Here is a 27,893-nt window from a genome sequence, read left to right as displayed (position 1 = left end):
TAGGGAATTAATCGGTCGAATTGAGAATTTTATAAATCATGAGGGCTCTTTTTTCTTGAACTTTAAACAGAAAATTTATATATATATATGTAACAAGTTAAAAATCGGCTTAAAGTTATAAATAATCTGGAAACCGACTTAAACTCAGAAATTAGCTTATCTTATTTTTATGAATTTTTAAATAAAAATCAATTTCAACACTAAAATAAATAAAATTATCATTTTTTTTAATAACGTACAAGTAGATCTAATATAAAATTAGAGTTATGTTCTCTTAGAACCTTATTCTAATAACTGTCAGAACTTATACCTGTTTGGTAAGTTAATAGATAAAGCATCCATACTCGAGCAAAGTAAACATCAGTAGGTTTCACTCAGAAAGTGGAATAGATACCCCTGCTTCTAGCATAGAAGTAGAGACCGTATCCATTAAAGAGGTAACTAAACGATCATTACTAGACAAAAATAAAGATCACGGCAAACTAGTGACGAAATGTTCAAACACAGCCATAATAAAGTTTCTAAGCTTATAATTAAGGACGTAAATATTCATATCGTATGTACATGCTTGTCCTGTAATTTAAACTTATACAAGACAGATATGGTACAATGTATTTGTCGAACGTACCTTGCCTCATCAGCTGTGGGTTATATAGCCAGAAAGGGGAAAGAAAAAAGAACTATGAAACTCTATACATCTCGGATACCTTCTCTACATGAAGTAGCTGAGAGAAGTCTTCTTTGTTGATCCGCCTTCTCTGAATAGTTCATTCCACTGGAGCAGCTCACTCTACTGACAAACTTATTCTTATCCAAGCTACTAGTGTATCAGGTAAGCTATTCCAGTAACCAAACAACAACAAACTGTAGGGATCTGTCTGAATTGCAAATGAAATATATCAGTTAGAGGTTCTGAAAATGTCAACGTCCTAGAGCTTGTTTATGAACAAATCTTCTATGTATTTGAACACTTTATCAGGCTGAGCTCGAGTTACTAACTACTTAACTCGCGAGACTCGCGTAACTAATCAAACAATTATATGTTCTATTATTTCATATTATATATATATATGTGTGATATAAATATTCAGTAAAAGAATTTCCATATATAATTGAGTTGAACTCGAGCCAAGCTTGTCACATAGAACTTATCTAATGGAATTGTTCCGAGCAAGTTCAAATATACCAAACTTTTCGAACAGAGCTTATGAGCTTAAAATATGGTTCGAGCTTGAGCCTGGACTCCTTTACGGCCCTAGTAACTAAACTCTGGTCAGTCATTCGTAGTAGTAACAAAGATTCTGTTGAAATTTTAAATCATGAAATTTCTTCAAAGTAGTCACATTATGAGTAGGCAAATCTTCAAACCCTAAGCGTGCACCCACAGCAATTAAGCTAGTAGACAGGGAATGACAAAAGGCCAGTAAGATCTTATAATAATAGACACTATAACAGACAACAGTAACAGGGTTTTCCTCATACATCTATCAAATCAAAATCAGACACCACAAGCATTTTAACAATTTAGAAGATCAGGTCGGCGTTTTCAAGTTTTCATTGTCTGAATTGTATACCCTTTCATTTCAAATTCAGTAAGAACTACTTTAATTTCCCCTAATAATATCTGCAAAATTTTATACCTAACAAGCTGCTCTCTGTGGTGACCAAAATACTGTGATGGACCATAACAATGGACTCCAAGTATCAGACCTATATCATGATCAAGAATAAGATTGATTTGTGCATACGAGTGATCAAGTAGGCAAAATATACGATACAAACTAATTCTTATAAATTGAATATGCAGCGAAGAACAAACTCTTATCTCAAATCATCAAATATGTTAAGAGCATTTAAAGTGGAGACGAAAAATAAACATATACTATTGACTTACTTGGAGGTTGAATTTCCTTCACCTACACCAATAACACAAACACTCATCTATCATCTGAACCCGATCCTCCAAATAATATCACATTCTCCATGGAGTGCGCAAATCAGAAGTACGCTCTCCAAACTACCCCTGAAGGTATCTTGAGGTGGATTGCAGGTTTATGTAGGAGTGAAACAGATGATTTAGTTCTATCAGACAAACCAGATTTATGTTCTTCTTTTTCTAGAGATAGCTGGACAATCTTTGTCTTCCGGAATAATCCAATTGTTCACGACTTGAGGGAGATCTAGTTCTTCTCATTTTACAAATGTTTCAAGCGTTTGGAAGAATGTCTTCCTTCTTCATCTACATCGATGGTGGTTCTGTTGCACTCATTAAATACTGTGATCTCTGGTTTGTATAGGAGATACAACCCAAGAATTTCTGCTGCTTGGGTTAATAGAGTCACATTGTCACCACATGATTCATAATACTTTTGACGTGCTTTGAATATAATTCTATAGTCACTGTCTGTGACAGAAAAAACTTTTCTTGGTACTACGTCCATACATGGGACACGGTTATAATCATCATAATGGTCATAAAAGTATCTTAATGAAGGAACCCCCTGTCTCCATACAAAATCATTTGTGGTAGTCTTAACAGAATAATAGGCCTCGCCATCCCTCGAGAATCTCGAGCAGAGGATCAGTGCCAAGAAATTGTGTGACATGTTTGGCGGCAAATCTAAAGATACTTTTGACCCAAATGAAATGGTTTTACCAATCCAGTCTGATGATTGACAAATCCAGTCTGGAAACACTGATGTCGAAGCATAAATTTTAATGTGATGCCCAAATCCAGAGTATATCTGTTGCAAGATATAACCCCAGAGAAAGTTAATCATAAAAGGATAATTCATTTTCAATGTTGATAATTCATTTTAATGTATATAATGAAGAATACCTGATAAATTTCAGTGAAGAGTTTGAGATTAAACAAACCTGAAAGAAATGCTTTGTGAAAGTGTCTGCTAGCATAGATGAGTCACAACCTCCCAGATGGAGTGTTTTAATAGAAGAAAGATCTTCTAAGCCTTGAATCTCTGTCAAGACACTACAACCTGTAAGGTTTAATTCCTCCAATTGCTTCATATTCGATAGATTTGGTAATGTTTCCATGGAGTTGCAACCTTCAAGGCTTAGTAATTTTAAATTAGAAGGAAGTTCTGCAATAGACAACAAGTTGAAACAGCCTTTAAGCCAGATATTTTCCAGTGATCTAATGTGCCCAATCGAATCAGGTAACTTTAAGACCTTTATTCTCTCCGCCTTGAACCCTACCAGCGATTCAAGGTTCCCCAATTCTGTAGGCAATGCTTCTAGCATATGGCAATCATCAATATCCAGAATTTTCAGTGATCTTAGATTGCAAATACTATCTGGAAGAGTTTTAAGCTTTTCGGAAACAGACAAGTTCAGCTTAACAAGCTTACTAAGACGTCCAATCGAATCCGGTAATTTTGGTACAGTTAGTCTCATAGCCTTGAGCTCTATTAGAGATTCAAGGTTCCCCAATTCTGTTGGTAAAGCTTTCACACTACTACACCAGCCAATATCCAGAATTTTCAGTGATCTAAGATTGCAGACAGTTTCTGGAAGAGATTCAAGTTTGCTGCAACAAGACAGGTTCAGCTCAATAAGCTTACTAAGACGCCCGATTGAATCTGGTAATTTTGAAACAATTAGATTCTCCGCTTTGAGTTCTACCAGCGATTCAAGGTTACCCAATTCTTCAGGCAATGCTTTTAGCCGACAGGAACCATCAATATATAGAATTTTCAGTGTCCTCAGATTGCAAATAGTGTCAGGAAGAGTTTCAAGGTTTCCGCAAAAACACAACTTCAGCTCAATAAGATTACCTAGAAGACCGATCGAATGTGGTAATTTGTTTATAGTTAGCCACTTTGCATTAAGCTCTTCCAAAGATCCAATGTTCCCCAAGTTCGTAGGAAGTGCTTTCAAACTACTACAGCGCGCAATGTTAAGACATTTCAGTGCTGTCAAGTTACAAATGCTGTCCGGAAGACTTTTTAGTTTGACACAAAACTGCAAATTCAGAGAAACCAGCCTCACCAAGCTTCCAATTGAGATGTGGAGCTCCTTCAAACTTTCACACCCCTCGAGATTCAAAGTTTCAAGATACGGTAGTCTAGTGAGGTCTGAAGTAGTAATTAGATCTAGAGAATGGGACATGTTTAAAGTCTTCAGGTTTTCAAATACATGTGGAATCTGCAAAAAAGACTGCAATCGGAAGAAATTAAACCAGATTTTCCAATACAAGTAATCATATACGCAAGAAATTTACATACAGTACTTACTCTGTTTATCTTCCATATTGTAGTCAGTTTGCTATGAGGCAATTCAAGCATAACAAGTCTTTGCAGGTAAAAGTCAGAAGGTAAACACTTCAAAGGACAAAACTTCCAATGGAGCCACCTCAAATCTTTAAATGAATGTTCAAAGCTTCCTGTGAGCTTCACATACTCGAGGTGAAGGAACTTTAGTTTACTCATTCTTTGAAATGTATCAGTAGTGAAATGATCAAAGATAGCTCTATGATGGGAAAAAATATCAGGAGGAAGGTTATTGACCAATGTTCCTGTACCAAAGATGATACCTTCAACTGCTTCTGTTCCCTAAACATATATATCAGGAGGAAAGTTATTGACTAATGTTGATAAATATATTACATATTATGAGCATATATTACCAGCAGTTGCACATTCTAGTTACACATTCTGAAAAGCCCCTTTATCTTGTAACATGCAGTAGTGGGAATTATATACAAAATGTACACTTTCTTCTACTCTTTTCTTCAATTTTTATTTTAGTCTACATCACTGACTTCATATATTTAGAACTCTAAGAGTATCATATTAAAGTTATATGAAACCATAAGATGCCTCTAGAACAATTACGGGACATATATGCATATATCTAAAAATTACCTTGTCATTCTTTAACAAGTCATATATATCTTCTGTTACCCATAATCTACTGTGTTTTCCTGGCTCATCAGGAGAGTTGTTACACGAAATTTTCCTTCCCATATCCCGAAGTAGATCATGCATCTCCAACTCATCTCTGTCATTGATGCTTAGTAGATCTCTTTTCTTGAGAATGTCGATATTACGATTGCTGAATGTATAACAAGTTTCCATTATTTGAACAACTTCTTTTGCCTTATCCCCAATGAAAAAGCAGGCAATATCTAGAAAAATATCCTGCAACATAGGATCAACCAGTTTCAAGGCATCAAAACTAATCAACAATTTTTTCTCAACATCGTCAAGAGAAACTCGTCTTAATTTGTCAATGAACCATCTCCATCCTTCCTCGGATTGATTAAGCAAGTTTGAACCACAAACTTTAAGAGCCAGTGGGAGCCCCCCAGCATGTTCTAGAATTTCTTTAGATAGTTCCATGAATGTATCAGATATATTATTATCTGCAAATGCATGTTGGATAAATAGTCGACGTGAATCAGCATCTCCCAATTCCTTTACCTTATATTTGGCTTCTACTTCAATTGAATCCAGTAGATCTTCATATCTTGTTGTTATTATGATGGCGCTGCCAAAAGCAAATGGTCCTTCTAAATATTCCAATGGCGCTGAGTTGTCCAGATCATCAATAACAATTAATATTTTTGTAGAACAAATTCTAGCTCTTATTACCTCAATCCCTTGGTCAACATTGTCAATGGTAATGTTTTTACATTTAAGAACATCACTAATAAGTTTCTGTTGCAAACATATTAGGCCCTTTCTTGTTTCTAAAACATCCTTCACATTTGCTAGGAAGCATCCGCCCTGAAAGCGATGATAGTTTTGGTTATACACAGCTTTGGCAAGAGTTGTTTTGCCAACTCCACCCATACCATGTATGCCAATCCTATTGACACATTTTGTGTCATTGCTCAACAATGCTGTTATGTCCTTAACACGAGTATCCAACCCCACTGGGTATTTGGCAACATCCAAAGTCACAGGATTTATTTCCAGTAAAATTCTATCAACTATTTCATCAATAATAGCAACTTGGGACCTGCAATGCAATTTATTAATCAAAATAAAGAATCAGATCTTCATACAAATTAAATTAACAGTAAAGTAAAGGATGCCAAGACTTGATGAATCTTTCGTAATATGATGATGATGTAAATTCTATACTAAAGGTGTGTCTTGGTGCTGTCTGATGACAGTTTACATGAGATTTACGCGGATAATATGTTCACACATGTATTTCTGTCGGATATATAGCAGAACATTCAACCTGTAAAGTAGTCAATGCGGAGTCAAGCAACTTGACAGGAAGTTCAATATCAAAATAATGGAGTTATGGATGTATAGAATAGAAGCCAAGTCACTACAAACTTTAAGCAATGTAAGAATTTTCAATATAGATGTTAAGTATTTTATATTTATATTCTTTTTATTGCTTATTTTAGTTTTGACGATGTCCATGTATTCATTTGTTGCATCGAGTATTACTTGTATCAGATATTACTGGTAAGTGGTAACTGTAGCATAAGGATCAACACTGTATACAAAACTCCTGTTGCTACTATTAGTCTTAAACGTCCATGCTGCTAACTTCTCTGTATAATTGTTTAAAGTTTATATGCCCTATAATACTCTTGTTATTTAGACTTCCAATTTCAATCTGAGCTGCTATTCTACAAGTGTGACTTTTCTTGGATATAGAACTAGGGACCTGGTCCCCGACAATTATTTGCCTCTAACCAATTACCAACAAACAGTTGCATAACCATTGAATTAGAGCCATCTCCCACAGATTAGCTATATGATACACTAAACTATAATTTCGAGGAATATGCTACAAAAATCCACTCCAAAAGAGTCTCAGTCATTCTCTAAACTTTTAGAATTAGGATCCACTCTTCAGTCCTCATAAATACTAATGGCTAACTCATTCCTCATTTGCTTTTTAATGATTAAATATTCACTTCCCACCTTTTCCTACATTTTTTGCATTATCTTTTTGCTAATAGATTATGAATTTAATACTACTCCAAATTATGTTCCCAATTTTTTTTCCAAATGACGTGGCAGACAAATGACTAATTTTAATTGGCTGGTTGATATGCATACAGGGGTTCCATTATCATTATTGTGAGGGAAACCAATCATACACTAAAAATTTGGGAACACATTTTGGGTACCTAGCATGTTCCAATAATTATAAGGAACACAAATAGGGAATATTGTTGGAGTGTCGTTCAATATAGAGAATCCTATATTTGTAGAAATTGAATTGGTTAGGGAACCTCACCAGCACTGTGCTGGATAGAGTGATGTTTTCCTAATCTGATCCCAAAATTCTCCCAAATTATGCTGATAATTCTTTTCCAAATTGTATGTAATCGACTACTAATTTTTCTACTAATTTTTCTCATTTATCATCAATTAAGTCCACTTAATTTAGTTCGTGTTATTATTATGCATATAATAGACCAATTAAAATTAGAGAAAATAAATAGAGAAATGCTAGGGACCAAAAATAATTCCCATTTTTGTTCTCAATAAGTTGTCAATGTTTGATTGGTTTCAATTTTCATTAACATTAATAATATTGACATTAATAAACCGCCTAATTAAAATTACTCAGCCACGTCATTTGGAAAAAAAATTGGAAACAAATTTGGGTACCTAGGACAACTTTTAAAAATATCCATAATCAAGCAAGAACCCATCATTTGGGATGATTTTTAGGAAGATTTTTAGGTTCTCTAATATTATTCAAAAAAAATAAATTGAAAATGAGGAAAGGTATTAGCACTTACATTTTTTCATGGACATGGTATCCTGACAAGTTCCCAACCTTCATCAATGTGACGCGCCATCTATCCACCATATGACTACCATAACGAGATTCATGAGCTTCAAAAGCTTGGTAAAACCTCCCGGTTTGGTACTTGACAACTGACGGCTCAATGTTATAAAATACAGGAACGATCAGTCTCCCCGTTGACTTGATCTCCACGAGCTCATCTAGACACCATCTCGAAGAAGCATAGTTTTCCGACAAGACAACAACGTAGGTCTTCGATTCATGTATCGCTTGGAGCAGTGCGTCCGAGATTAGTTCTCCGCTACGTAGCTCAGGATCATCTCGGAATGTTCGAACGCCAGTGCGCTTCAAGGAGTGGTAGAGATAATCGGTAAATGTGTATCTTGTGTCTGAGCCTCTGAAACTTATGAACACGTCCCATTTGGAAACATTGTTAGTTCGGAAGTGTTACGAAGTTACGGAATAAGGATTAAATTGATCGGGAATTAATCAGAAATTTAATCAATTCGACGAGTTAAGGAATACGATTAAGGGTTAGAAGAGGGCTATGGATTGTGGTAATTTACTAATTGTTGTAAAAGAATTGAAATTCAAGGTTCACTTATATGGGCTGCACTTTATTAACGTGTGTGTTTACTGGGTGGTGTGAAATCCGGATCTGGTGTACCGTGGGCGGCGGTGGATATTCTTGAATCTTGACAATGGTACTGTATCTTCAAGTCTTCAACAACTCCCCCAGCACATTTGTTTACATGTTGACCAGAGTTGAAAAATTGTGAATCTTATTTAATCGGTGAAAATAAGAAATGAAATTTAATTAATTATTAATTGAATAATAATCAGATAATTGAAACGTTTAATCAATTCAATAAGTTATAAAATATGGACTAATTGTTTAATTATTGATTTTTAAAAAAATATGTTGTAATAATAATTGGATCCTCAATAAATTTAAAATTATTGGAGACTATTTTAATGATATAGAAATCAATTTTATAGTTTATCATTGTAAAGTTTTTGAGATATAAAAAATAGGACAGTAGTCTTATATCAATAGCTTCTATATAAGATCTTGAAGTTGTTCTCATATGTAAATTTTCGGTGTACATGTGTATACACGAGTACTATAAATTTTTAATGCATGAAATCTTTAATACTCCCGTTTCAATTTTTTTATTTTATTCGATCTTTTTATATCAAATTAACTGAATTTTGATTATTATTTATGTTTTTTTTATCCTTTTATGATTGATAATATTTGAAAAATACATATTAAAATAGATACATTGTGAATTCTAGTGATACAAATTTTATTATATCTTTATTCATATTTTATGTATAATATTTAGTCATTAGTCAATTTGAACAAAAAAATGTTAAACAAAACAAAAATTCGTAACTATTGATCAGTGATAATAATGGCTTCTCAGACCACTACAGTAACCATTAACCAATAGAACTTCTAGTGATATCAGATTGCAAATAGTGCCCGGAAGAGTTTCAAGGTTTGCTCAAGAAAACAAGTTGAACAGGGTGTAATCGAGTCGAGCACTGCCAGGCTCAGCTCGAACTCGATTAAAAAGTTCGGGGTTCGAGTTCGAGCTCGAGTTCGATCGAGCCTTTAATTTTAAATTCGAAGCCCGGCTCGTGAAAGTTCGATAGGCTTGAGTTCAGCTTGAAAGTTCGATTAATTTCACAAAATATTAACAAAAATTCGTAATTTGATCGGTTCGGTTCGGCTCGAGTTCGATTCGATTAAATATATAAAAAAGATATAAAAATTAAATATTTTATATAATAATACAGAAATAATATAAAAATAATTATAATAATACATGCTCGATTATGCTCGCAAGCCTCACAAACCGAGTAATACGAAGCTCGAACTTGGCTCGGTAAACTATTTGAATAGCTCGAGCTCAAGCAGCTCACGAACTGCTTGACTCATTTACACCCCAGTTGAACTCCACAAGGCTACTGAGACAACCAATTCAATCCGGTAATTTGCAAAGAGCTAGCCATCTTGCTTTGAGCCATACCAGAGATTCAATGTTCCCAATGTTCCCAGGAATTGCTATCAGATTCCAACAATTGTCAATAGAAAGGCTTCTTAGTGCTTTTAAGTGGCACAAGCTGTCCGGTAGACTTTTTAGGTTCCAGAAAAACCCTAAATAAGAATACTTATCTTTAATTCTACAAGCATACATGAGCTGTACTAAGAATCACATGAAAATAAACTTGAATATTTCTGATATCATTCAATATAACAAGCTGTAGTCTTTACAGAATAAATGGCGGAGTCTTGAAGGCAGAGAATCATTTAAAAAAAAAATTTGAGGCACATCTGGTGGCGATGCTAGTCTGCTAGAGACACTGTTGTCCCTGAATTACTTGACTGACTAATCCAATCTGCCGATTGACAAATCCAGTCCGGAAGTACTGATGATCGAGTTAAGCATATAATTCGCACGTCTACCAGGCAAAGAACTATCCTGTTCATCTAGTTCTTCTCACTTTCCAAATAATCCAATTGTTCAGGACTTGAGAGAGAGCCAGTAGTCACATTCCAAATGTTTCAACCGCCTCAAAGAAGATTTCTTCATCTGTATTTGACTGTACGCACTCGTCAGTTATCTTAATCTCCGGCTTGTATACTAGATGAATCCCAAGAATTTCTGGTTTTTCTAGTTTTCTTGTAAAAGGCATACCAATACCAGAAGATTCTACTTCTAGACTTGCTGTGAATTCAATTATATCATCATCGTCTGTAACCGAGAATACTGATCTTGGTACTATATCCATGCTTGAAATATCTTGATAATCATCATAATAGGAGCTTGTATACCTAAAGCTCCATGAAATGTTGTTTGTGGTAGTCTTAACAGAACTAACAGCTCTACCTCTACTAGAGGATTTAATGAAAAGGATCATTGCCAAGAAATTTTGTGACAGGTCTTCTGGCAAATCTAAAGAAACTGTCGATACAGAATTACTTGTTTTGCTGATCCAGTCTGCTGATCGACTAATCCAGTCCATAAACACTGATGGAGGAGCATAAAATTTTATCTGATGCCCAAATTCAGAGTATATCTGTTGCAAGATACGACCCCGTAAACAGTTAATCAACAAATATTATTGTAACCAGGTCAATAATTTCTGATGTTTTTTCTGTATAAATTAATGTTCAGATATTCATCTGGCAATCTTATTTTACAACTATCTGAAACTAATTTTCAATTAAATCATCAAGCAAATGATTCGTAAAGAGTTTGAGATTAGCAAACCTGAAATAAACGTTTTGTAAAAGTGGATTTCAGTAGAGACGAGTTGCAACCTCCGAAATGAAGATTTTGAATAGAAGTTAATTCCTCCAGTCCTCGAATCTCTGTCAAACTACGACAACCTCTCAGGATTAAATCCTCCAACTGCTTCAAATTGGATAGATTTGGTAATCTTTCCATAGACTCGCAGCACTCAAGGGTTAGATATTTCAAACTAGAAGGAAGTTCTGCAATAGACAACAAGTTGATACAACTTTGAAGTTCCCCCGCTCCGAGGTGTACCAGGGATTCAAGTTTCCCAAATTCTGAAGGCAATGCTTCGAGACTAGTACACCCATAAATATCTAGAATTTCCAGTGACTTCAGATTGCAAATGGTGTCCGGAAGAGTTTTAAGTTTGTGGCACCAAGACAAGAACAGTTTAACAAGCTTACTAAGACGTCCAATTGAATTTGGTAATTCTGAAACAATTAGATTCCCCGCTCTGAGCTCTACCAGGGATTCAAGGTTCCCCAATCTTGCAGGCAATGCTTCCAGACTACTACAGCGACCGATATCTAGAATATTTAGTGATCTCAAATCGCAGATAGTGTCCGGAAGTGTTATAAGTTTTTCACAAGAAGACAAGTTCAACTTAACAAGCTTACTAAGACAACCAATCGAATCTGGTAATTTTCTAAGATTTGCCCACCTTGCGTCGAGCTTTACCAGAGATTCAATGTTCCCAAAGTTCCTAGGAATTGATTTCAGATTAATACAACTCCAAATATGAAGGCGTTTCAGTGCTTTTAAGTTACAAATGCTGCCTGGAAGACCTTTTAGTGTACTACACCCCCCTAAATTTAAGTAAACAAGCCTCGCCAAACTTCCAATTGAATGGTGGACCTCTTCCAACCTTTTACAGCACTTGAGATTTAAAGTTTCAAGACACGGTAATCTAGTGAAGTCTGAAATTGTAGTTAGATCAAAAGAATGCCTCATGTCTAGAGTCTTCAAGTTCTTAAAGATGCCTACCCTGCTGAACGTGCACATTGTTTTTATTTTGCTACCATGCAATGCCAGAAAAACAAGTTTTTGCGGGCAAAAATCAGAAGGTAAATACCACAGGGGACAACGCTCCCAATAGAGCCACCTCAACTCTTTAAATTTGTGTTCAAAGCTTCCAGTGAGATTCACTTTTTGGAGGTAAAGATATCTTAATTTTCTCATCCTTTTGAATGTTTCAGCATCATATTGTCTACTTTTTGAGGCAAGAATGGATTTCCTCCCCAGATGTTCCAAGCTATCCTCGGAAAAAGGATTAAAGTTCCTAAAGAAGCCAAAGTTGCTCGGGATCATACCTTCAATTGCTTCTGTTCCCTGACACAAAAATTTAAGTAAAGACTGAAACTTACTATTGCGAAAGTTGTAAACAAAATCATCCTGAGGCGAAAAGAGAGACGTACCTTGTTCTCATTCAACACCTCATGTATAATTTCCGGTACCCACAATTGACTGTGCTTTTCTGATGCATCAGGGGAGTTGTTACATGCAATTTTCCTTCCCATATCAACAAGCAGATCATGCATCATGATTTGTTGACGCACCATGAATCCATGATAATTAATAGTAAGCAAACCTTTTTTCTTTAAAATGCCAACATCATGGTTCACGGATGCATAACAAGTTTCCATTATCTGAACAACATCTTTTTCCTCGTGCCCAATAAAAAAACAAGCAATGTCTAGGAATATATTTTTCAAAGGGTCACCCAGTGCATCAAAGCAAATCAGTAGTATCTCCTCTACACCGGCAATAGAAACTTGTCTCAACTTATCAATAAAACAACTCCATCCTCCCTCAGAGTCCTTGATCAAGGCCGAACCACAAACCTTAAGAGCCAGCTGAAGTCCTCCAGCAAGTTCCAGAATTTCTTTGGACAATTCGCTGAATGTGTCCAGCATTTCGTTATCTCCTCCAAATCCATGTTGGCAAAAAAGTTGACGCGACTCAAAATCACCCAATTCTTTAACCTTGTACTTGGCTTCTTCATCAATTGGATCTAGCAAATCTTCATGTCGTGTTGTTATTATGATCGTGCTCCCCACAATGAATGGTCCTTCTAAAAATTCCAGTGGCACTATGCCGTCTAAATCATTAATAACAACAAGAATTTTTGCTGAACAAATTCTATCTCTTATCAACTCAGTTCCACTGTCAGTACTGTCAATAGTGATGTTCTTACATTTAAGAATATCATTGACAGGTTTCTGTTGTAAACCAGCTGCTATGCCTCTGTTTGTTTGTGAAGCCTCCCTGGCGTTTTCTAAGAAGCTGCTGCCCTTAAAGGGGCCATTGTTTTGGTTGTGCACACCTGCTGTGACATTACTCGACAATGTTGCCTCATCTTTAACAGGAGAATTCATCCCAAGATATTGGGCTACTTCCAGAGCCGAAGGCATGGTATTAATTTCTTGTAAAACCCTATCAGTAATTTCATTGATAACATCAACTTGAAACCTGCCACAATTTATTATAGTGTCAGATTTTCACTAAAACAACAGAGAGCAATGCTATTTTTCCCCATGAGTCCATGACACACAGGTGGCTAATTTTAATTGGGTGGTTTATGTGCATACAGTGATCCCATTATTATTAGTGTGAGTGAAACCAATAATACGTCGCCAAGAGGATTTGAGAAAAAAGAATTGGGAACACTTTCTGAGATACCTAGCATTTTTCAACAACAGATGGATGCAAAACATTAATTGACAGTAAAACAGATGATGTGAAGACTCGAGGAATCTATCTAAAGATAGAGATTCATTTTTTATTTTTTTTATACATAGCTATCCTAGTAGTAATACAGATAATCTCATGTTTTGAGTAAACTGTAATGTATCCAACTCAGAACTTGATTCAAAATCATTTCAACTCATTGACCCTAGACTCAGACAAACTTGTGTTAAGCCTTTAGGTTTTTAGTTGTGTCCGACTCTGATGATCTTCTTATACTCATGTACGCCCAACACAAAAGAAGAATAAAGGAATGAAATTTTTAAACATCAATCGAGTTTGACTCCAACTAGGTCGACTCATTTTGATAAGAAAAACTGAGCACTGTTACAATAACAATATGATCCTGGTAAATTCTTCTCCCAACACATTGAGATTTGGGAGAATTGGTTGGATCAAAGCTCAGGTTTGGCGGAGGTCTTAAAATATCAAAAATATCAATAATTTTATGCAATTTTACTCCAAACCAATCTCATTAATAACAACAATTTAAATATTTCCAAACAACTTACGTATTTTCGCGGACATGGTATCCTGAAAATTCCCCCACCTTCCTTAACGTTGCACGCCACTTATCCAACAAATCCGGACCATGATAATTTCCATGTTTTCTGAAAGCTTCACCATAACTTCCGGTTTGGTACTTGACAACCGATGGTTCGATGCAGTAAAAAACCGGAATAAGCAATCTATCCAATTTTCCGCGACAACTGAGGATCTCTACGAGCTCATCAAGACAGTACTGTGAAGAAGCAAAATTTTGCGACAAGACAACAATGTAAATTTTGGAATCTTGAATAGCTTGGAACAATGCTGATGTAATAATTTCTCCGCTGCGGATATTAGGAGCATCTCGAAATGTTTTAATACCATTGCGCTGCAAGGAATGGTATAGATAATCGGTAAATGTGTATCGTGTATCTTTTCCTCTGAAGCTTAAGAAGACGTCCCATTTAGTAGGATGCAAAGTTGAAGAAGAAGAAGATGAAGCTTGATTATTACTTGCAGAAGCCATTGACATGTAACAGATATGAGAGTTTCTGAAAGATTTGGAGACAAGAAAAGGGTTTTATATCAAACTCACACCCATTTCGTCAAAAAATCTCACCTGACTCACCTAAAAAATTTCGGACTCATTTAAGCCACTATAAACAAAATATATATCATCACTATTCATAGCTCTTTACTTAAACATTTATAAAAAATCAATCGTTTATTTTTCTACTACAAAACCACTTCGAGTACTTTGATAATAGTCCCTAGTATTTATTAAAATAATTTGGGAATTCCTAAAGGAACATAGCTAGGATGATCATATAACTAGAGTAAGGTTCGAGAGAGAACCTTACTATGAAGAGAACCGAGAGAACTCCCTTAGATGTCGTTCATTCATTAGATAGAATATATTTATTACCATTTTTAAATTCAATCAGAATATATCCAAATCTAATATCAACAGGGGCAATTTCGGACAAAATCTGTTTGTGAATATTTTCATATCTTTTATGTTTGGTATTTTCCACATCTGTAAAGTAAATAACGTAAATTATTACATAATCTGGAATCCAAATCTAGTAGTTTTAAAATATCTTCTATTTTTGGTATTTCTGACAACTCAACCTATCAATCATCAACTTAAATCAATTTACATATTTTTGTGTATATCTAGTCTCAATTCACAGATAACCTTAAGATATTTTAAATTATTTTAAATCAAAATCTACCTTATTTAAAAAGAACACATAACAAAATCGTATATTATATGTAAATAATTAAAGAAACATATAGTAAAACTTTTAGTAGAATCTTAATGTATCTATTAAATAAACTTAATCAAATATTTGATTTATCTTACCCCTAAAATTTTTAGGAGAATCTTAAAGTATTTATTAAAAATTCAATCATATAATAAAAAGAAGTTATATTAAATTTTATATTGTTAATAGAACTTTTATTACAATATTAATAAAATTACTAAAAAAATCTCTAATACACATAAATTGTACTAAAAATCTTTCATTATATAGAAATTTTAATGCATCAATTTGTAGAATCTTCATTAACATGTTACTAAATGATTTTGGAATAGTAGAATCTTTTATAGTCATTAACATTTCTAATATTTAGAAATTAAAATTAAAAAAATATATTTAATATTAAAATAGTAGAATTATCAGTGAAACATTTAATAGAATCTTAATACCATCAATGTGACACTCAGTACAGTATCAATAAAATTTTTACTAGAATCTAATACACAATAGAAATATGTCATAAATCTTGATTATCAATATAGAAAGTTTAATACATTAATAAGTAGAATCTTCATTAATGTATCTCTAAATAATTTTAATTTAAATTAAATTTTATTGGAGGAGATCACGTAACAAAACTATATAATATACATCACCAAAAAACGAAACACCTAATAAGAATTTTAGTAGAATCTTAATGTACTTGTTAAAATACATCTCATCACATGATCTAAAAAATTCTATCGATTTCTGTATTGTTAATGAATCCTTATTACAATTTTAATATTATTGTTATTAAAAATTTCTAATGCACAATAATAATATATTAAAGCTCTTACTAGGTGTTCGATTGTGTTTTATCAGATAATTAAAAAAAAAATATTAAATCTGCTCCAAAGTGCTTAAATGTGTTTTTCTAATATTAATGAATTCTTCTCTAACAAAAATATTTTATTAAAATTCCTGTAAGTCTTTTATTAACATAAATTAAGTATATTTTCTATTATCATTGTATCTAAAATTTAAAATTTAATGTATCAATTAGTAGAATCTTGATTAAGGTTTTATTGAAATCAGTTTTATGAAATAAAATTATATGTTATGTAAAAAGAACATATAATAAAATCATATTTTATATATGAACGACTTACGAACAAACTTATAAGTTTTCTATGAAATCTTGACATAGGTGGGGAATCATATATTAGAAATTAATTTAATATAAATATATTTAATATTAAAATAATAGAATCCGAATGATATTAGTGAAACACTCAGTAGAATCTTAATAGAAATTAAAATAGAATAAGTATATCTAATATTATAATGATAAAAATATTATATTATTAGTGAAACACTTAATATATACTTAATATAATTAATGTGAGATTTAGTAGAATATCAATAAAATTTTTAATAAAATCTTAATGTATTTGTTAAATAAACTTAAACACATTTAAAAAGTTATAATAAACTTTATATTGTTAGTAAAATTCTTATAACAATTTTTAAAGAATATTAAAAATCTCTAATACATAATAAAAATGTATTTAAAATCTTGGTTGTCATTCTATACAAAGTTTAATACATTAATCAATAGAATCTTCATTAATGTACCACTAAATTATTTTAAATTAAATTCTATTTTGTTTGAAAAGAACACATAATAAATTTATATGTTAAATATGACCAACTAACGAAACACTTCATAAAAGGTTTAGTGGAATATTAATATACCTATTATACTTGATCATGTAATTTATATTAACTTTTATATTGTTAGTTGAACACTTATTATAATTTTATTAATATTATATAAAAAATGTTTGACACACAATAATATTATGTTGAAAAATATCTTGCTAGGTGTTCTAATATGTTAAATCAAATATGTTAAATCAGATAATAAAAAAAATTCTATTTGCTCTCAAAAAAAAAATTCTATTTGCTCTCAAAAAAAATAATTCTATTAACTATGTTCCAAAGTGTTTAGATGCCTTTTAACAATATTAATTAAGTATTCTATAATAAAGAATATTTTAATTATATTCTCTTAAGTCTTTTATAGATTTAAATTAAGTATTTTTAATTTGCGTTATATAGAAAATTTAATGCGTAGAATCGTAATTAATGTATCATTAAAATTAGTTTTATGAAATTAAAATTTACTTTAAAAAACACATAAGAAAATCATATTATAGATAGATATACATATGATCGACTAACGAAGCAGCTCATATTTTTTTTATATAAAATATTAATATAGTGAGGGAATTATATAATAGAACATAATAGAGAATAAAAATATTTTTTTAGAATTATTATTGTGAAAATTTTATCAATTAAGATTCTCTAAAATATTTTTTAGAATGCCTTTTAGATTGTTCTAGATTCTAGAAAAATAATTTTTAGATATTCTTGTTGAAGATTCTCTAGAGTGTTTGGATATTACATAAATTAAGATGCTCTAAAGTGTCTTTTATTGAAGATTCTCTACAGTGTTTCAAATTTTTTTTTTAATTATGATTCTCTAATACTTTTTTGTTGAAGATTTTCTAGAATTTGGATATTTTATAAAATAAGATTCCACAAAATTTTTCATATAGTTTAATGCTAATTCAATATGTAAAAAATATGCAAATAGTTTCCAAACATAATCAGCACATATCGAGGTGTTTGATTGATTTATGGAGTTGTTTGACTGATTTTTCGGTGTTAAGAATATTTGCTTAATATTTTCAGTGAAATGGAACCCATGTGCAATTAATAGAAGTTTTCCATATTAAAAACTCTTAATTTAATAACCGTTAGGATTTGACAATCTGATCAATGGTGGATACTTTGGTTCTCTGGTTCTAAGAAAAGATACTATGGGAATTCTATAAACCTCGAACAGAATATTAACATATTTTAAATATGCATAATAGAATCTTAGACAAAAATTTTACAAACTTGCTAGAATCATGACTTTTAAATATTTAGAATTGTCAAGAGAATACTAAGAAGAATAGTATAGAATTGTTAAGAGAATACTGAGAAGATGAGCATAGATAAAATCATAGAGACGGATGGAACACCTAAAAAAAATTCACAAAATCTTAGTGTATAATATGACTTTGGGAGTTGTAGGATTAGAATTTTTCTTTATGAATTGGGGGAGAGAAATAAGCTAAGGTACTAGGATTCCTCTATTCATTCCTAGTTTGAAGCCCATCACCATGTGTGCTAGGATATATAAAACATCTGGCGATGCTGTTGTAAGTTGTTGCTGCATTCTCAGAGGCATCATCATCTTCTTCTTCTTTAGTCAGGATTGTGATGTTCTTCATAGCAGACCCACCTTATCCTTACTCCAGAAATCATGTCACCAGCAATGAGCATAAACAAAACCAAATCGTACAAACAATGACAAAAAAAATGACCAACAAAATGAGACTTCTGTGCTGAGAACTGCGAAACCATACTAGTACCTAACAGTTATTTACCAAGAGGGAACTAACATCCAAATCTGCAGAATACCTCACGATTGCATAGAACCTTAACATAAAAAAACACAGGACCATCAGAACACATATGAGGCACCCAGGTTTGTGAAACCAAAAAAACACCTAATAAACTATAATCCGATCTCTATAAACCAGAAAATTATGCCTCTGAATTTTAAAACTTCAAGATAGTCCCGGCATCTAGACAAACAACAGTCTCCTTGTTTAGACCTTACAAGCAAATTAAGCGGGGAGGCACACAAAAAATTCTACATAAAACCCTAGCCCAATCCTTTATTTTATCCCATCATGAAACAAAAGAACGAAACACCAAAATCAGTGAGAAAAACTCAAGTACTCACGCCTTATGCAGCCATTACTATTGCTTTTGCTCATCTCAGGAACACTCCATAGAGCTCTAAACCCCAAAATATTTGACGTATCTTACCTTTGTTATTGATCGTGTGAATTCGTCGAAATCATCAATTCCGTTATGAATGCATCGTGTATTATGCTTGATGTGAGAAGGTTCCTGAAAGAATTGTTATGTTACATTGATTTTAATTTACTCATTATAATATAAAATTGATCAGATCTTTTAGAAATTAAATACAACAAGAAATATCATTAAATTTGGTAATAAGTTGTCATTGATTTCTTGTTTTTTGATAGTACCAATATACCCCAGCCTCATTAGATTTGATTGATTTTGTAAGGATATTATTTCAGAATATAATTATATTAAGATTCTTAATCAACGGCAGATGTAGTAGTTCTCTCAGTTCTCCCAGGATCTTACTCCTATATATATATATATTATCATATATTATATATATATATATTTCTAAGAAGCTGCTGCCCTTAAAGGGGCCATTGTTTTGGTTGTGCACACCTGCTGTGACATTACTCGACAATGTTGCCTCATCTTTAACAGGAGAATTCATCCCAAGATATTGGGCTACTTCCAGAGCCGAAGGCATGGTATTAATTTCTTGTAAAACCCTATCAGTAATTTCATTGATAACATCAACTTGAAACCTGCCACAATTTATTATAGTGTCAGATTTTCACTAAAACAACAGAGAGCAATGCTATTTTTCCCCATGAGTCCATGACACACAGGTGGCTAATTTTAATTGGGTGGTTTATGTGCATACAGTGATCCCATTATTATTAGTGTGAGTGAAACCAATAATACGTCGCCAAGAGGATTTGAGAAAAAAGAATTGGGAACACTTTCTGAGATACCTAGCATTTTTCAACAACAGATGGATGCAAAACATTAATTGACAGTAAAACAGATGATGTGAAGACTCGAGGAATCTATCTAAAGATAGAGATTCATTTTTTATTTTTTTTATACATAGCTATCCTAGTAGTAATACAGATAATCTCATGTTTTGAGTAAACTGTAATGTATCCAACTCAGAACTTGATTCAAAATCATTTCAACTCATTGACCCTAGACTCAGACAAACTTGTGTTAAGCCTTTAGGTTTTTAGTTGTGTCCGACTCTGATGATCTTCTTATACTCATGTACGCCCAACACAAAAGAAGAATAAAGGAATGAAATTTTTAAACATCAATCGAGTTTGACTCCAACTAGGTCGACTCATTTTGATAAGAAAAACTGAGCACTGTTACAATAACAATATGATCCTGGTAAATTCTTCTCCCAACACATTGAGATTTGGGAGAATTGGTTGGATCAAAGCTCAGGTTTGGCGGAGGTCTTAAAATATCAAAAATATCAATAATTTTATGCAATTTTACTCCAAACCAATCTCATTAATAACAACAATTTAAATATTTCCAAACAACTTACGTATTTTCGCGGACATGGTATCCTGAAAATTCCCCCACCTTCCTTAACGTTGCACGCCACTTATCCAACAAATCCGGACCATGATAATTTCCATGTTTTCTGAAAGCTTCACCATAACTTCCGGTTTGGTACTTGACAACCGATGGTTCGATGCAGTAAAAAACCGGAATAAGCAATCTATCCAATTTTCCGCGACAACTGAGGATCTCTACGAGCTCATCAAGACAGTACTGTGAAGAAGCAAAATTTTGCGACAAGACAACAATGTAAATTTTGGAATCTTGAATAGCTTGGAACAATGCTGATGTAATAATTTCTCCGCTGCGGATATTAGGAGCATCTCGAAATGTTTTAATACCATTGCGCTGCAAGGAATGGTATAGATAATCGGTAAATGTGTATCGTGTATCTTTTCCTCTGAAGCTTAAGAAGACGTCCCATTTAGTAGGATGCAAAGTTGAAGAAGAAGAAGATGAAGCTTGATTATTACTTGCAGAAGCCATTGACATGTAACAGATATGAGAGTTTCTGAAAGATTTGGAGACAAGAAAAGGGTTTTATATCAAACTCACACCCATTTCGTCAAAAAATCTCACCTGACTCACCTAAAAAATTTCGGACTCATTTAAGCCACTATAAACAAAATATATATCATCACTATTCATAGCTCTTTACTTAAACATTTATAAAAAATCAATCGTTTATTTTTCTACTACAAAACCACTTCGAGTACTTTGATAATAGTCCCTAGTATTTATTAAAATAATTTGGGAATTCCTAAAGGAACATAGCTAGGATGATCATATAACTAGAGTAAGGTTCGAGAGAGAACCTTACTATGAAGAGAACCGAGAGAACTCCCTTAGATGTCGTTCATTCATTAGATAGAATATATTTATTACCATTTTTAAATTCAATCAGAATATATCCAAATCTAATATCAACAGGGGCAATTTCGGACAAAATCTGTTTGTGAATATTTTCATATCTTTTATGTTTGGTATTTTCCACATCTGTAAAGTAAATAACGTAAATTATTACATAATCTGGAATCCAAATCTAGTAGTTTTAAAATATCTTCTATTTTTGGTATTTCTGACAACTCAACCTATCAATCATCAACTTAAATCAATTTACATATTTTTGTGTATATCTAGTCTCAATTCACAGATAACCTTAAGATATTTTAAATTATTTTAAATCAAAATCTACCTTATTTAAAAAGAACACATAACAAAATCGTATATTATATGTAAATAATTAAAGAAACATATAGTAAAACTTTTAGTAGAATCTTAATGTATCTATTAAATAAACTTAATCAAATATTTGATTTATCTTACCCCTAAAATTTTTAGGAGAATCTTAAAGTATTTATTAAAAATTCAATCATATAATAAAAAGAAGTTATATTAAATTTTATATTGTTAATAGAACTTTTATTACAATATTAATAAAATTACTAAAAAAATCTCTAATACACATAAATTGTACTAAATATCAGGGACTATTATGAAAGTACTATTATGAAAGTACTCGAAGTGGTTTTGTAGTAAAAAAATAAACGGTTGATTTTTATAAATAATTAAGTAAAAAGGTATAAATAATGAAGTGGGTATAAATAATGAAGTTGCTTTAGAAATTCTCAAATTATTTTAATAAATATCAGGGACTATTATGAAAGTACTCGAAGTGGTTTTGTAGTAAAAAAATAAACGGTTGATTTTTATAAATAATTAAGTAAAAAGGTATAAATAATGAAGTGGGTATAAATAATGAAGTGGGTCAAGTCAAGTGAGATTTTTTGACGAAATGGGTGGTCAGTTTGATATAAAACCCGACAAGAAAACTGGTCAGGTTATTAAAGTTGAGGCAACTAGATATTGTTTTGAATAATAATAAAATTATCAAATTCAAATTAATATAAAAAATTAATTGAACTTATAGATTAATTTTTTAATTGAAATCAAAGTGAAATTTTATAATTTTAATAAAAAAATATTTAATATTTAATAACTTATAAAACTCTGGTCAATACATTTTAATATATGTACTCCCTCCGTACCGCCAGGAAGTTTACGTACACTGTTTGCATGTATTTTGAGACTCTCGTAAAATATAGTTCATTTTTAATTTTTTTTGAATAAAAGTTTAAATTTCAAACTTTTTTTCTGAATTATAAAAAATATATATATATAATATAAGTATGCTTTATAAAACTCTTAAAATGCGTGTAAACAGTAAACGTAAAGAATCTAGTGGAACGGATGGAGTATAAGATTAGGGCGGATAACTAATTTAATATTAATATCAAAGTAGATTTATTAATTTATTATGAATAGTCAGATTTTGACAACGGAGCTCTGGAGATGCTCTGATCCGTTCAAATGTCAATGATGCCTCAATGGAGGCGGTTGCTTAAATAATGTCAGTGTGCAGGTAAATGTGTAAATAAATGGCCTAAAATGAGTCAAAGTCAAATTTAATATTCTGTTCTATTTACAAATTAATTTGATTTTTGATAAAATATTTATATAGCTTAATAGTGTAAATTATTGTTTTAAATTTTTTTGATTGAGTAGCATACATAGTAAAATCGAATTTGTAAAAAGCAATAAAATTTTATTTTATTATACAATTGAATTGTCTAATTTAAGTGTCAGAGAATACTAGTAATGCCGATTGCAGATAATTATAATGGCCGTGTTTTGGAAGTTAACGGGTTGAGAAAAAATTAGAGGTTTGGGATAAGTCAGAGGTTTGACCATTTCAATCCGTTAATGATAGTGTTTGATAGTTAACGGAGTGAAATAGAAGTTTGAGCTCAAAAAGTTAATTTTCAAAAAGCTACTTTGAGGAGTTTTTTGGTTAGCGGTTTTGGTATGTGTCATAAAAAGCTAAAAAAACAACTATTTGTCAAACAGTTTTACATGAAACGCTAATTCAATCCGATAATCAAAACATCTATTTCAATCGGCTAATCAAAACATCTAGTTCAATCCGCTGACAGCTAACCACTAATTCTCGAACAGGGGCCAATGACAGGGAACACATTCAAAGCAACATAGCCACGGGTAAGGTCTGGGCTGGTTTTGGTAGTAGCAAATATTTTTAAATGTGAGAGGGTAATATTGGGCCACATTTCTAAGTGGGCTGGGCTTAGTTTCAGTTAGTTAAGGCCAACTAGTCTGGGCTGGTTTTGGTAGTAGCAAATACTTTTAAATGTGAGAGGGTAATATTAGGCCACATTTCTAAGTGGGCTGGGCTTAGTTTCAGTTAGTAAAGGCCAACTATTTATATTTAGGGCGTTGGATCAATTTTTTGTTGGTGTGAAGAGTCAAAATAGATTTTCTGCATTTTCTCAGAAAATGCATAAGAACTGGTTTGTAAACATTTTACTTTTTTAATTATTGTATTGTTCTGCTGTGGTATAAGTATAACTACAGTGTTCTCGTACCAAAGACGGGTTATGTGTATTTGTTTTTAAACTTTCTTTTTTTTCAAAATGTTACTTACTTGTAAGATTTGTTAACTCATGTATCTGGCAATTAAATTGATATAAGTATTAATTTCACCTAAATATGCAGCGGACTCGCATGTGTGACATGACTCGTGAGACTAACAAGAGTGTTGTATCATTAGTGCTTCCAAGATTTTCTTAACTCCTACCCCTCCGTCTATTTTTAGTTTTTCACATTTAATTTTATCCCGATTAAATGAATCAAATTTGACTGAAATATATTAATATTTTATCAATTGATAAAATAAAAAAAAATATGTCATTGAAAATAACTTTTAATCTATTTTAAATGTAATTTTCAGTTTTTAAAATAATGAAAGAGCGACTTATAATCTATGATAAAAAATTAGTCAATTTGACCAATAAAAATAAAAATGTGACAACTAAAAAGTAACAGAGAGAATACATTTCTAAACAAAATTAATTTAAATTCCACTCGACTTCTCCATTTTTAAATTAATTAAATTTATATTCACATGAACATGTGATATGTCACTTGAGACATTAATGATAGTTATTAAATTATTTTTCTAGCAAAATGAAGAACATATAATATGGTTGATCAATAATGGGAGGTGCACTCTTTTAATATAATACTACTAATTGTTTTAAAGATAATTTTTCGATTGACCTAAACACAAAATTTTGACTTACCTTGAATTTACTCAAAAAATTAATTTTAGATTAAATTCCAGCCCAAAATACCTAAAACCCAACTTTTATCGTAGAAATCATGTTTCATATTTAATTTATTTATCACTAAACCAGGTAAAGAAAATTGAGTGATGAAAGAACAGTGAAGCATCACGCAAGAACTATGTAGAACAGTCCAGACACCCCCTCCGAGTCACAAAATATCTTGCCAACCTGCGCAGCAGACACATCATCATGTACTAAGATACTTAAGATTACTTCCTCTGTCCTATTAAGGTTTTCTTTTCTCTCTCGTTTTGAGAGCCGACTCCCGTATTAGGGTTTCAGCCGTCACTTCTCCGCCTCCCAGATCTTCATCTTCTCATCAATTAACCCCTTCGCTCTCTCATCCCCTCTATCTACTTCTGTATATTAAAAGAGAACAAGGGGCAAAAAGAGCCAATAAAATGGCTGTGAAATGACTAACATATCCTTATTCAACAAAAAATAACAAAAATGCCACCATTTTATCATAAATGCAAAAATTGATTAATTTTATTGTAGTGAGCATTCAAACCTCTATCCTCGAGAATTTAATGCAAGATCATAACTTAATAAATCAGTAAATCTTTTAAGATGCTTTTGATTTTATTATAACTTTTAAATAATATTACGGTTATCCTATTTTCATATATTAAAAGAGGACTATGGGTAAACGTAACCTATAGAAAATTATTGTTATATCCTTATTTAACAAAAAAATAATAAATATGATAATATTTTATGATTATTGTTAAAAATAGATTAAATATTATTGTTATGGGATTGTTAAAATCAGACAGCACTCTCATAATATATATTGTATTTATATTAATTATTATTATTATTGAATAATATAATTTGATTTTATTATATATATATATATAATATGTTTTGTTACGTAAATGCACATTATTTATCATATCATAATTTTATTTGTTGTAAGAATTTTCAAATAATATAAATTAGTTTAATTTTTTATTATGACATTACATATAAATAATAGATGTAAATTCAATTGTGAAGTTAAGTTTGTTATTTTTGTTATTAGACTTATGTTGTTTGAGTTTAAGTTTTATGCGAAATGAGTCAAATTTGAATCACTTGTGAACACCTCAAACAATTTCAATATTTTATTTTATTTTTTTAGTTTTGGTTCGTCTAGAATTTTGATTTAACATTATTAATTTAAAAAAACTTATTAAATGAATTCCAATATAATATTACCCAATATCGCAAGGAAAAAGTGTACAAGAAAAATATAAAAAGATATAATAAAAATTATTTATTTTTATCTATAACCAACTCGAGTACGAGTTTAAAGGTTGAGTTTGAATTTACACAATAATAAAACTCTACTCAAATTCCTTAACGAACAGTTTTTGTTGTTTGAACTCGACAATGAACCGAGTCGAGTCGAGTTCCTGACAAACATTTGTGTTTGTTTACGGTCCTAATTTCATTCTTCTTCTTCTTTTTTTTCAACTAAAAAGTCTAAAATCTTCAAACATAGGAAAATCGAAGATCTCATTTCGATATTGGTCAAAAGTTAGGGACAAGACATGTACGATTACCTTCATAACACAGAATATAAAAATTGTCCCTAAGAGCACGATTTTTTTTTCCATAAATAGGATGTGGATATTAAAGAGAACGTGATCAGCGTAGAAGCATTGGTAAAAAGTCTATTATCGATACTAGAAATATCCTTCTTCAAAGATCGCAAGAACGTCTTTAAAAGAGTGTATGAATATATCTTAACGTGCATGATGAAATATGTCACTTATATGATTTTAAAATGTCCACTCAACTTGAAAGAGAATTTGATTATTATTCGATTATAAAAACTTTATGTTCATTTTCAATCTAAAATTAATAAATAGTCCGACCACTTGAATAAAAAGAGCATAAGTGGATGTAACATATGATATTGAATATAAGTTTAATTTTCTCATGTCGAACACCATCAAGCTTTTTTTGTCTAACCGATATATAAATTTTGTCAATAATTTCACATCTGGCATCATTTACATTTTTCAAGTACAAAAATATATTAAAAAAAATAGATGAATTAATAAATATATATTTCAAAAATAAAAAAGTATCAAAATTTAAATTTGTTAAATAAATTAAATAACAAATTTAGAATGTGATTTTAAATCAGAGACCCGTGCCTTGCACGGGTTTCTACGCTAGTTATTTCACTAGTTTTTCAATAAAACCAAAATCCAATCTTGTTTGAGTGCCTTGTTATCAAGGTTGTGTGCCCATCGTTTTGGGATGTTAGTGTGTGCCTTTTTTGGGATGTCAGTGTGTTATGTTTTCGTATTTTTATGTGTCTTGATGTGTCGTTCGATTATCAATCTGAAAAGGATTTATACGGTATTTTGGGAGATCGGTAAGACTCGCATCGATTTCGGAACGATGGTGGATACCGCAAGAGCTCACCTTTCACAACAAATAATTGTTCATGTTTTGGGAACGTTTGGTGCTCCAGGATCAGTTGATTTGACTGATAGTTCTGAACATTGGGCTACAGATGATGCTTACGTGAAGGTTAATTGCGAGACTACTAGTTTCATAAGTGATGTAGGTTGGATTGCTCGAGATATCATTGTAATACTTTTTAGATCAAAGAATATGAATATTCTATTTGTTAAGCGATCTGAAAACAAAACGACTATTTATTTAGTTCGTTCTTTGTTTCACAATCAGATTGTAGTTGACAGTTCGGGGATTTGTCCCGGTTGGATTTGCGATTCGTATTAATAAAATCCTTTGTTTGTCAAAAAAGATAGTAAGATTTGACACATGTACAAAATTTCAGACCA

At 31.8% G+C, this 27,893-nt stretch overlaps 3 protein-coding genes across 6 annotated transcripts; all 3 read right to left on the bottom strand.

Annotated features, from left to right (window-relative positions):
* Positions 1-494: 494 nt before the first annotated feature.
* On the bottom strand, positions 495-8,506 carry LOC135149917 (disease resistance protein RPV1-like). 4 transcript variants are annotated; one of them, XM_064086056.1, is made up of 6 exons: positions 7,742-8,506; positions 4,884-5,982; positions 4,254-4,571; positions 2,878-4,176; positions 1,895-2,744; positions 495-878 (listed from the first exon to the last, which is right to left on the bottom strand). In XM_064086056.1, exons 1-5 carry the CDS (start codon positions 7,810-7,812, stop codon positions 2,196-2,198), a joined length of 3,336 nt encoding a protein of 1,111 aa, XP_063942126.1. In that variant the 5' UTR covers positions 7,813-8,506; the 3' UTR covers positions 495-878; positions 1,895-2,195. The 4 variants fall into 4 exon arrangements, with proteins under 4 accessions (XP_063942126.1, XP_063942127.1, XP_063942128.1 ...); XM_064086057.1 differs by having other exon boundaries at positions 495-874; positions 7,742-8,487; XM_064086058.1 differs by lacking the exon at positions 495-878 and adding an exon at positions 885-1,710 and having other exon boundaries at positions 7,742-8,487.
* Positions 8,507-9,976: 1,470 nt separating this feature from the next.
* Positions 9,977-14,881, bottom strand: LOC135149916 (disease resistance protein RUN1-like). The gene is made up of 4 exons (XM_064086050.1): positions 14,318-14,881; positions 12,476-13,529; positions 11,034-12,389; positions 9,977-10,839 (listed from the first exon to the last, which is right to left on the bottom strand). Exons 1-4 carry the CDS (start codon positions 14,824-14,826, stop codon positions 10,309-10,311), a joined length of 3,450 nt encoding a protein of 1,149 aa, XP_063942120.1. The 5' UTR covers positions 14,827-14,881; the 3' UTR covers positions 9,977-10,308.
* A 4,198-nt stretch (positions 14,882-19,079) lies between these two features.
* On the bottom strand, positions 19,080-21,436 carry LOC135150617 (toll/interleukin-1 receptor-like protein). The gene is made up of 3 exons (XM_064087193.1): positions 20,871-21,436; positions 19,904-20,082; positions 19,080-19,096 (listed from the first exon to the last, which is right to left on the bottom strand). Exons 1-3 carry the CDS (start codon positions 21,377-21,379, stop codon positions 19,080-19,082), a joined length of 705 nt encoding a protein of 234 aa, XP_063943263.1. The 5' UTR covers positions 21,380-21,436.
* Between the last annotated feature and the right edge of the window lie 6,457 nt (positions 21,437-27,893).

Source organism: Daucus carota, chromosome 1 (assembly GCF_001625215.2).
Source record: "Daucus carota subsp. sativus chromosome 1, DH1 v3.0, whole genome shotgun sequence".
NCBI lineage: Eukaryota > Viridiplantae > Streptophyta > Magnoliopsida > Apiales > Apiaceae > Daucus > Daucus carota.
The sequence above is the reverse complement of the archived record's forward strand: the minus strand, read 5'-3'. Positions and strand labels throughout refer to the sequence as shown.

Excerpts from the sequence above, each read along its gene's own strand:
- LOC135149916 (XM_064086050.1), bottom strand. The coding sequence starts at position 14,826 with ATGTCAATGGCTTCTGCAAGTAATAATCAAGCTTCATCTTCTTCTTCT. Across the intron at positions 13,530-14,317 it reads TACCATGTCCGCGAAAATAC|GTTTCAAGTTGATGTTATCA; the intron begins GTAAGTTGTTTG and ends AAATTGTGGCAG. Across the intron at positions 12,390-12,475 it reads AGGTGTTGAATGAGAACAAG|GGAACAGAAGCAATTGAAGG; the intron begins GTACGTCTCTCT and ends TTTTTGTGTCAG.
- LOC135149917 (XM_064086056.1), bottom strand. The coding sequence starts at position 7,812 with ATGGTGGATAGATGGCGCGTCACATTGATGAAGGTTGGGAACTTGTCA. Across the intron at positions 4,572-4,883 it reads ACTTGTTAAAGAATGACAAG|GGAACAGAAGCAGTTGAAGG; the intron begins GTAATTTTTAGA and ends ATATATGTTTAG. Across the intron at positions 4,177-4,253 it reads CAATATGGAAGATAAACAGA|TCTTTTTTGCAGATTCCACA; the intron begins GTAAGTACTGTA and ends TTCCGATTGCAG.
- LOC135150617 (XM_064087193.1), bottom strand. The coding sequence starts at position 21,379 with ATGTCAATGGCTTCTGCAAGTAATAATCAAGCTTCATCTTCTTCTTCT. Across the intron at positions 20,083-20,870 it reads TACCATGTCCGCGAAAATAC|GTTTCAAGTTGATGTTATCA; the intron begins GTAAGTTGTTTG and ends AAATTGTGGCAG.